An 11,222-nucleotide genomic window follows, 5' to 3' on the forward strand; every position below is an offset into this window, starting at 1 on the left:
TTCCCAAATGCAATGTTAGTTTGAGGTATATAAATACTTACATATAGTGCTTTCGCAATCAAGTCTCCACCTTCAGGCCCAATATCATTAAACATAAGGTTTAAGTAAATGAGATTGTATTGTTTCTATAAGGAGAGAAAAGAAACTATTACAGATGTATTAGAAATCAATAAATAATATATGAACTGCTTTATTTAAGTATTTATCTCCAAAAAAAAAATCTTTGTAAACCAGAAAATCTGCAAATTTAGCAAAAGAAACTACCATTAAGGAAAAACATCACTATTCCCATTTAAAAATAAATATAATTGCAATCTATATGAAAGAAAAAGACTATGTTTAGTTTTGACCAATGATTCAAAGTATGGCTGTGCTTTATGTATTTAACCATAGTATGTACAAGTTTGCAAAAGATACGTCGGGAGTTCTAGTTACCAGCTCCACCAAGACCAAATGCACAAATGGATTTTCAGTATAGTATTTTAAGTATAAATATAGCATAGAGTCAGGACCCTTGACATTCTGCAAAACTAGTGTTTTGTCTGTGCGCCATTAGACTAGTTGGTTTCACTGTAAACAGAACTAAGAACATTTTGATGATGATTTTTGCAGCATTTTTACTTGTTTGCTGAGAATAACATGGTTACTTCATTTTTTTTATCTTCACTCCGCCCTTACATTGTGCACCATTTCATGAATATGAGAATTTTAGGATCATTTTAAGCTCATTCGAAGCACTTTTAGCAGGAGAGATTTGGACAAGTAGTCAGGAAATTAAAAGCCAAATGCACGGGAGGACTCAAAAGAAAAATGACATATGCTGCATTAAACATTTTAACTGAAAATACAAACACAGATTTGTTGATCTTCTGAGGTTGAAACAAGGCCTTTTCTTTAAGTACACCTTCTCTGATTGGTGTACTTTATTTCGTGAAAAATGCAACTATAATGCAGCATTTCAGCTTGGGTGTCTCTGCAATAAAGTGTGAACTTAGGCTTAGCACGATCAAACCCTGCACATTCCAAAGAATGGACTGGCTCTTAACTGGCTCCTGGGAGGGAAAAAATGAAATGACCTAAAACATTTTGTAGTAAAATAATACCTGAAGCAGTTTTGCAGCATAGTATGCGCCAACATCACGTAGGACGTTATATCTAACATCCAAACCTGAAGAACACAGATGAAGAGAAGCTGATATTCCTTATAACGGATACTTAAAATCAGGAAAATGAAAGCAGGAGTAATGATTTTTAAGGAGACATACCATTAATATAGGGATTCTTCTCCAAAACCTTGGAAAGAATCCAAAAATCATCCCCCGTTACTCTTTCCACTGGTATTAATTGATTGTTACCAGCAACGTTTAATGTGATTCCTTCCAATCTGTTAAAATACGAACAAGAAACCCAGTAAAGAAATAAAAGTTTTTTTTTCTTCATGTGTAAATAGTAACATCACGGATAGCATGTACCACAATAGAGAGTTACATCGAGTAACTTAAAACTACTAAATACGTATATCGCAAATTTTGCAAAACACTTTAACATATACTATATTATCTAATTTCTCTCACACACACAAAAAGTATCCCCACTTGATAGAAGATTTCAGTGATTTGTATAAACCCAGCTCACAGGAGGCGTTAAGGAGAAATCCAGAGTCCAGATTTGAAGGCTGCGGGTCTAACGCCCTTCCCATTGTACTCCACTACCTCTAAGACCTACTAACAAGTGTCAGTCATCTACTTCTCGGAATCAAAAGGTATGTCCATTTTACTAAGCATCTGCGAATGGCTTTGAAATCACTCAGTGTTCCCGGATTTTCACACAGATGAACATCAGTGAACATTACTGATATAACCAAGTATTTGTCTTCCTTACCCCTGTTCAATTTCTTCATCCACTCCTTGGAGTATATGGAATATAAAAGGATTCATTTTCTTGGACTTTTCCTTACATAGATTATTATAATGTTCCTGGAGACTGCCAATAGGTTCTGGAGCTTTTGAAAAATAAATGCATTACCATTATCCTTCATCATACATAAATTACCCCAGGAACTTCCCCCCTCCCTCAATTACACATCTTTCAAAGATATAAATGTGTGTATGTGTATAGAGTTGGGGGTGGGGAAGAAAAAGAGACAATTAAGAACAAAGAGGAGAAAGATAAACGGAAGGAATGGGAGAGAATAAAAATGTTGTTTGGAGAACTAGAGCCATGGAAGCACCCACAGAGGGTGACAAACACTAACTTGGAAGAGACATAAAAGAACTAACCTCCATATGTAACAGGCCTGGCAGCTGAGGAAAATATCAGAGAAATTAAATATTTTGTCCAAACTTATGCAGTTAATAAGGGTACAGTACAGAAACAAACTGACTGCAAAGCTTCTTTCCACTCTGCCACATTGGATTAAGGTGACTCAAGTTTTCTATGATGGCTTCAAATAATGACAGTTTTATCAGAGAATCTAAATTCAAAAGGAATCTGAAAAATCACTAAGTTCCTTTGGCATCTTGAATACACTTGCACCGTGCAGGCTGATGGCATCTTTGAATACAGTTCTATTGGTTCTTCCTAACACTATGCTGAGGCCTGGTTCACAGACGCCCTTCACCTACCCTGCCTTCTAGTTTCTCTTTCTATAGGTGATTTTTCCTTTCAGTCCTTAACATAGAAGACAGAAAGAAAGCAGGAGTTGAGATCTCCTTCCTCTGTTACAACCTGCAGCTCTCTTTATGGTTTTACTGTTGGGATATTACTTTAAAAGCATCTTTTTTCAATGCCCAGGCCTGCTGGGGTGGAAGCTGCCTCCCACTATCTTTGTTTTGTCCTACCTTTTGTGTATGTGTCTTTAAAAATCTGTGCTCAGACATCTCACTACCCAACTAGGCTGGTATTTTTAGGAGCCAGCTTCTCTAAGTCTCTACATCTCAAAGACGTCCTTTGCTGAGTGGATTCTGCACTATATGAACCAGAGTTTGCTAAACAAATTTGCAAAATAATATTTAAGGTGAGTAATATTTATACTAAAAATGACAGCAAATAAATTTTTCTTAGTTTTTTAAAATAAGCTTAAAAAATAGTAAATAACCCACACTTATTCCAGACAACTGGCAAATTTCAGTATCAAAAATCAAATAAACATTCATAAGCAATCCCACTACCAAGGAACCATCAGAGTTGAGGTCCGAGGATATTTCCTTATTGTTTTTCTTTTATATGTATTTTTAAAGAAAATTGGAATATTTAAGTATAGCTCTGTATCCTTTTTGTTTTCAGTTAACATATCATGAGCAGTTTTTCCTAGTTATTAGATATTCTCTGAAAAATTTTAATGTCAGTATAATTTCTGTCTCGTGGATGTATGTACATAAGAAATCCTTCACTTATTTTAGTAAATTTTCATGTATTTAAATAATATCTTAGCACAATATTTCCCCAACTGCGATCTGCATCTTCAACAAGATGATCAGAGATGTTCTAAATACAATGGGTTTTATTGTCAAATAAGTTTGAGAAGTGCTGAATTAAACAAAGTCAAAGAGATTCCTATCTACAACACTTCTCAAGACATTTAAAAAACTCAGGAACAAAGATTCTTCAAATTGTTGAGCCTGGAGGGGAGGGAGGATAAAAATGCTCTATTTGCCAGACATACAAGTATGTGACCAGGGTTCAAATGGAAGGCAATCTAGAAAATGCTACTTCAGCATCTCAGACAGGAAACAAAGCAAGTTTACTTGTTGGAGTTGGGCTTCTTTCCTCCCTTCTGGATACTACCTTCTTTGGTATTAAAAATTGAAGAGGATTGCCCTGAAGTTCTGAGGTTCAGTGCCTGCCCTCAGCTGGGTGTACCACACCCAGGATGTGAAGAAATGTATCAGACTCACAACTTACATTTTTGGGAATGAAGGAATCTTCAATTACAAGAATATTTATTTACCTGGCCATGGCTTTCAAGTGTTTAAAAGTCTACTATATATTTCTGCTATCCTTTTAAAATTCACCTATGTATTGTTTCAGGATTTTATGGCACCAATAATTTATTTCTTATACTTTAGAAGTAAAATAATAAATCAGTCTTCAAATTGTACAGCAAAAACTAGGAAAAACCAGCTATGCAGGTAAATGTCAAGAATCTAACCCAAATTTCATTTTTCCTCCACGCCTAAGCCTTGAATTCCAAACAGTTTTTCACCTAGCAGCACGTTTTATAATTTCTAGAGACAGGGCTCATTGGGAGGTTCCCTATGCCCTCCTATGCTGGAACAGCCAAGTACTGGGAAATCCAAGGGTCAAAAGTAAGTCAGACTTGGGTGCCTATGTAACTTTGAACATGTTACTTAAATTTTCAGAGCTTAAATTTCCTCTTTATGCTAAAGTCAGAGAATAACAAAGCCCATCTCACGGGTGCAGTGAGGCAGACGTAAGGTTTCTAGCACAGTTACATTTCTACAAGCACACACTTTAAAACAAGCATCCTCGATGTCAGAGGGATAGTAGATGTGGGGAGGCGGGTTCATACAGTGTGAGGGATATAAATGATAAACGTCTAAGTATTATTTTGTCTTGTGTACCTGAAACTAATAATAATAATAATTAAAAAAAACAAGCATCCAAAATGTGAACTGTAGGGGAAGAGGGGCGTGCAGGCTGTTTCCTCTGCTATTGATAATTCATGGGTGCAGAAATATTTAAAACGGAGGTGGCCTAGAGGTGCAAAGTCAGAATGGTCTCAAGACCCTCTTGCCCACCTGGGCCCTGCTCTCTCCACAAAAGGGGGCCCGCGAAGAGCACCCGGTCATCCTTCCGAGAGACCGGACCGTAAGAGCAAAGCGACAGACACATCTTCCTTCAGGACAATCTACCACCCTAAGGGAGGGGAATCCCTCGTGGGGCCCTGGGGCTCTCTTTCTGCCTGCGTTTGGGGGGTACCCCAAAGTCCCGGCCACTGCTGGGGTTCACAGGACATCCTCCCGCCACGCTGCCTCGGACCCCCAGCCTACTCGGAGGAAACGGCTGGTGAGACCCCGCAGCAGCTCGGGCTCTGGCACTCCTTGCGCGTTTTTTCCAGGCCCGGCGAGCACTGAAGGTCACCCTTTCTTACCCCTACGGTTCGCTAGGACCCAGGCCGGCCTAGGGCTCGGAGTGGGGATGCGAGGGGGAGCTGAGGACTTGGCTGGAGCGGCACCCTCCCGGCTGCGCCACATGCTCCTCTGACGCTACGGCCGAGTGGCCGCGTTGTCATGACGACCAGACGCATGCGCGGGCCCAGTCTCCTGAGCGTCGCATCCAGTTGGCTGTGGGATTCCTGCCATTACTCACATGGGCCTTGAGGCCTGAGTGGGCAGGACGTAACTGCCCCTGTTGTGGCGGTTCCTTAGTCATCATGTCTGGGTCCAGATCACCCTGCCCGGTGTTAAAGACACACGGAGGGTGGGCGACCAGCTCCTTTGCAGGGAGTTTTCCAGATTTAGGACACATCCCTGTTGGGCCTGGGCCGGGACTACAAAGATGATTATGACACAGCCCCCTCCCAAAGTGTGCACACAGCTGCGGAGGCCACATGCAAAAACAGATGACAGCACTAGCACAGATAGCTAAGGGAGCATAAAGGGGCATGTAGATCAGTCTTGGGGGTGAAGGGGCATAAGGGAAGGCCTCTTGGAGGAAGTGACATCCTGATTGGGTGAATTTGCCAGAGGGTGGAACTGCTTGGTGCCTTTTGGAGACAGGCAGGTACGTGGGTCTGCTCAGATGAATTCAGAGTTGGGGGACAGGCAGGGCCATAATCCACGTGGAGCCCAGTGCATCCTCTGAGAAACACAGATGTTATGGGGTAGGATGCTAGGAGCCCAGAGATCAGGAACAGCTGATAGAAAGTGGATTTGACAGCCCTTGGGGCAATGAGGGCTGAAGCAGCTGCAGCAGCCGGGAAGGGAGAATAAGGCTTTAGCTAAGGCTGAACTTAGGGGAACGAGAAGGGGACAGAACCCATAGTTACAGAATAACAAGATCAGGATTTGGTACTTGGACATGGGAAGGAGAAGAGGAAGGAGTGTAGGAGAGGCTTTCTGTGTGGGGTTACTATTGACCCAAGAGAGGCAAGTCAAGGGCCCTGCAGAGGACTCTGGAGCCAGCCCGACACCCTCGATGTGAAACCAGGTTGTTTATTAACACAGTTCAAAGTGATGTAGAATATTTTCTTTGTGAATGAGTGCCGGGATCGTGTCTTGTGAAACCGAAGAATGGAAGCAGGGACCAAGGAGAGGCAGAGTTGTAAAAGAGGATAGTTTATTAAAAGTAAAGGGTTACAACTCCCAAGCGGGAGGGGTTTCCAAATGTGATGCCCTGTGACTGAGGCAAAAGTTCTTACTTTTATACCTTCCCTTGCTTGTTTGGTGAAGGGGACTGGCCCCTTCTAATAGAATTCATCTATCAGGTTTGTCCTGGTTTGCCCACCTTGAAGGGATTAACGAAATAACCCATTCCTATGTATCAGATCTGCTCCGTTTGGCCAAAAGGAATTTATGAGATGACTTATTAACCTCAGGGCTACTTCAGAACCTGGAATTTCAGGATATGGCTGTCTTTTGTTTATTCCACCATAGACCTTTCTGTCTGCCTAACAACATGCTCACTAACCTGTCTCAAAAGGTGAAAAATGTCTGAATCCTGTCTTCCTCATGCTACCCCACTAGTCAGCAACCCACTGCCAAGAAATTGTGCTAGGTAAGGCAGGGGTCTCTTGACACCCGGCGTAGCCCACAGATTTTAAGCATCACTTGAAATATTTCTTCGGGTTAAACATTATGAAGATAGAAAACAATTATGTGTTCATTTACCCCATGTTCTACCACCATGAGAAGATAGAAGAAAGTAAAGAGAGGTTGAGGGTTAATTAATTACTGCTCCAGGGCAAGGGAGGGATAGTCTGCCAAGGGAGCAAGAGTTCAAAATCAGACTTTTGTTTTAGAAAGTGACTAATAAACAGGGTCAGAACAGAATAAACAGAAATGAGCTGCTTTAACCAAATAGCACCTACAGCACTGTTCTCATTCACTATCTGCCTTAACAAAACCAAAAAAGTATTTACACAGAAATACAGCATGTTATGTCAAAATGCATATCAAATATATGCTCAAAAAGACTGTCCATATGTACAACTCATTTCCATCAGTATATTTCTCATTATCCCCAGTGATTTCCAGATGGAGGGATGTTGTTTAGAAAGCACCCCTCCCTTTGAGAACCCTGGAGGATGGGGGCAAGGGGAGGGGGTAGATATTGCTGAGCTGGCTTCAAGGAAGCTTAAAGTGAATTCACTGGGTGCTTATGTGTCAAGAACCCAGAGAAAAGGTCTAACTTGAATCTGAGCTTTCTACAAGTCAGAACCAAAGAGAATATACGAAGTTATGTAGTCCCCTTGCTTAGATAAAAGGCAGCATTTATATTTATCTGGCACCTTGTTGTAGGAAGGTTTAGTAGGTGTATCTTCATGTAAGTAATTTAACGAACATGTCTTTGACTGTAGTTTTGTAGAAACTCCCGAAATACTACTCAAATGATTGTTTCTTTTATTGTAACTATTTAAAAAACCAACAGCATGGTGTTTAATTATGTATGATTTAAGGAAGTCATGTCTTAAGGAAACAAAGATAATAGGGTCTTGGTAATTTTTTCTTGATAATATGGAGCTAGAACTTAAAGGATCTGGGGGAATTAATATTTAACATATCCATTAGCTATTTTTTCATGGCTATCAAATGGCTTAACTGAAGCGCTAGCAAGTGCTGGAACAGTAAATTCCTGGTTGGATTTTCTGAGAAGTATCTGAAATGCTGATTTCTGCTGCTCTTCGTGTGTGAATGTTTAGGTACTGAATAGGCAGATGGGAAAATTAGTGTTTTTGTTATTTAAAAAAATGATTTTGGCCCATGGGTAAAAGAGTGAGTTGCATAAAAAGTTCACATTCTTATTTTCTGATGAGAAAATATGGCAGGGACTAATGTTGGACTAGTCCCCGAAGTCTTCCTGCAAGTAACATTTTGAATAACCAAATTCTAAGAAAAGAAGAAAAAAGAAAAAAAAGCTTTGTCAACGAATTACTAGATCTAAAATTTGGTGGTAGAAAGTAAGGCAATGAGGGTAAAAACATATTTTTAAATGGATAAGATGTGACTCTTGAGTCTATTTAAAGGAAACGAGTCCTGAGAATCTATTTCAGATCAGTAATTTGGTGACATTGTGAGCTAACAATTCTGGCAAAAGGATGTTCTGCTCAAGGCCCTTTTCACCTTTAGATGACTGGTCGGAGATTCTCAAAAGGACAGGGTTACTGGATCCCAGCTTGGTAGAACACTTCACTCTACAAAACTTTCAGAGCTCATTATCATATTATAGATTTTGTTTTTCCTTCTACCATTTCCCTTAAGAAAACAAATCAAGCATCTCAATATCCCAGTACAAACTATGATCAGTTTCTAATCACAGGCTACTTTTAACACCAAATGTATGGGTTTTCCAGAACAAGCCGTTCTCCAGTTCTCTCCAGACGCCAACGAGGCGTCCTACAATTTAATGCCGACACTACCCAGTTAGCACAGAACCCCCAGGTTGACTGCTCAGTCCCACAAAACTTCTTCCCAATTCAGATGCCAGTCACAAATTCCAGGTTTGTCACCTGTACTTCCACCAATAGGCTATAAATCAGGGGTTCCCATAACTTCCTCTTCAGGTTCCGTAATTTGCTTTAATGGGTCACTGAACTCAGGGAAACACTTTACTTATTAGTACCTGCTTATTACAAAGGATACAACTCAGGAACATCCAAATGCAAGAGATGCATAGGGATAGGTATGGTGAAAGGGTGTAGAGCTTCCATGCTCTCTCTGGGCACACCACCCTCCCAGCTCCTTGATGTACTCACCAACCTGGAATCTTTCCAAACCCTATTGTTTAGGGTTTTTATGTAGGTTCCATTATGTAGGCATGACTAATTAAATCATTGGCCATTGGCGATCAACTCTATCTCCAGCCCCTCTCTCCTCCAGAGGTTGAAGGCTGGAGCTGAAAGTTCAATCCCTCTAATTAAGTGGCTGGTTCCTCTGGCAATCATCCCCCATCCTGAAGCTCTCAGGAAACTGACAAGAATTACCTCATTAGCATAAATTTGGGTGTGGTCGAAAGGGGGCTTATTATGAATAACAAAAGATGCTCCTATCACTCCAATCAGAAAATTCCATGGGTTTTAAGAAGCTCTTGTGTCAGGAATTTGGGAACAAAGACCACATATGTAGTCTTTCATGCCCGGAATCTGCCTTTATTGTTGACTCAGCTGTTTAGATTCTCCCTTGCCCCTGCCAAAAATCTAAATTTGCTTGCTTATAAAAAGTTTTCCACTGATGTCTGAAGTTTATATGGGACTTCATTTCAGTATTATTTGACAAAATTTTTTCAAGGGATTATACAGTTTCCCAGAAATTTTTATCAAAGCAAAGGGTAGTGTTACCATTACATGATTTTCCAGTCCTAGGTCAATTAAGGCTACTTTGATCTGTATTAGAGGGAAAAGAAGGTAAAGTGTTAAGCAAAATCTTGAAATTATTTTAACTAGAATGTAATCAGAGTCACACACCATATTAACCTCAGGATCCTAATCTTGTCTATCCAGTTTGTGTGTAATTAGATATGGAAACAAAAATATCAATGTAAATTTGAGAGGGTTGATCATTTTCCTAAATGGTTTTGTCAGGCTTTAAAGTTATATAAAGAGGGGCTTGGGGTGGCCGGTTAGGTTAGCTCAGTTGGTTAGAGTGTGGTGCTGATAACACTAAGGTTGCTGGTTCGATCCCCACTTGGGCCACTGTTTGCTGCACCCTCCTTAAACATGGGCCACTGTGAGCTGCGCCCTCCTTAAAAAAAAAAAAAAAAAAGTCTAATTCTTAAACTGTCCAACTCTGGCTCCTTAAAATGAAGACGCAACAAGTTATTCCACTTAGAAACTATACAGTAATATTGGATTGCAATAAATTAAATTGACCATGTTCAGGTAGCACTTTCTAGGAAACAAATAGCCAATAAGGAATCAATCTTCCCCAGCCTTATTTACAGTGGTTGAATTACTGGCAAAGCTGTTGCAAATCCATCCTGGCTGTACAACCTCCTTTATTAACCCCACTAACAGATATACGCTATACATAGCTTTCAGAGGGCCATCAAATTGGTTCCAGACACATGTGGAATATCTGGCTAAGGTGAAATAATATATATACACACATATTCAGACATTCTAGGTAGGTCTCATCATGGAGCAAGATGAACGTTAGTTTTTTTACGTGTCTGGAAGCCCAGATGCACTTGTGTTAACTAACCCTAATCAGCATGGCTGGTCCATAGGAATTTCCCCCAGTCGACTCTGTTGGAAGGCTGTGAAAGACAGTCAAGCCTAAAAATCTCTCACCCAATAATGATTCTAATAAAAATCAGGCTTCTTGTGAACAAAATCTCTTTCTGCTTATTAGTCCAGCCTGTAACCTTCCCTAAAACCACTGAGTCGTGGCAGTCTAATGGAGGACAACCAGCTCGTGGGGAGAACTGACTCTATATGTACTTGAGGCTCCCCCAGTTTCTAATCCACAATGCAGGCTCACACATGGCTGTTAAACGTTTGGCTGCTTTCTCCTTGTCCTTTGCCTATGACTTTGGAAGGCTTGCTTCTCTATCTGCCAGTCGCCAAACTTGAAAATGCCACCACGCAAAGTGCCCACTGGTCTCTACTTATTTAGGAAGAAGGGCTAGTGTAGCTCTCAAATTTAATTCTCTTGGCCTTCTTTGCATCCATAACTCTGGTGGCTTTAAGGAAAAGTACAATATTTTAAAATATTGTTTTTTCCTAGTGTTTTCTCAGTGTTTACGGTAAGAGCAATGATCTTTTGCAAACGTCTACATTCTACCTAGAAATAGAATCAAAATAGGCATTTAAAAAAATGGAAATTAGACAATCTTTGTTTGGATATTAGTCAATCTATTAGGAGGAAGTGGAATGTACACTTTAATTCTTCTCCCAACATGGAACAAAAAAACCTACATTTTCTGTTGTGTCATAATGTGAAGCACTAAATCAACTAAATTTTAATTTTATCTCTCTTAAGGATACCAAGTCTGGTGACAGGTAAACTGATTTTTTCTTCTATCTTTTCACTGTATTTCAGGTT

The 11,222-nt window shown here is 40.2% G+C and overlaps 1 protein-coding gene across 8 annotated transcripts in view; it reads right to left on the reverse strand.

Annotated features, from left to right (window-relative positions):
* Positions 1-11,222, reverse strand: part of LRRC34 (leucine rich repeat containing 34) — a 34,055-nt gene that overhangs the window by 21,998 nt on the left and 835 nt on the right. For 2 of the 8 annotated variants that reach the window (XR_016019795.1, XM_074327679.2), the window contains exons 1-6: positions 5,114-5,557; positions 2,280-2,303; positions 1,882-2,002; positions 1,266-1,384; positions 1,104-1,168; positions 42-125 (exon numbers count right to left, since the gene is read on the reverse strand). Coding sequence is in view for 7 of the 8 variants with exons in the window: in XM_074327679.2 (XP_074183780.2) it covers positions 42-125; positions 1,104-1,168; positions 1,266-1,384; positions 1,882-2,002; positions 2,280-2,303; positions 5,114-5,216 (516 nt within the window). In the remaining variant the exon portion in view is untranslated. Of the gene's footprint in view, positions 1-41; positions 126-1,103; positions 1,169-1,265; positions 1,385-1,881; positions 2,003-2,279; positions 2,304-5,113; positions 5,566-11,222 lie in introns of those variants that run through there. The other 6 variants (XM_074327687.2, XM_074327684.2, XM_074327697.2 and 3 more) reach the window with 6 other exon arrangements.

The sequence above is a fragment of the Rhinolophus sinicus genome, chromosome 17, assembly GCF_057876585.1.
Source record: "Rhinolophus sinicus isolate RSI-liver-muscle chromosome 17, RSI-T2T, whole genome shotgun sequence".
NCBI lineage: Eukaryota > Metazoa > Chordata > Mammalia > Chiroptera > Rhinolophidae > Rhinolophus > Rhinolophus sinicus.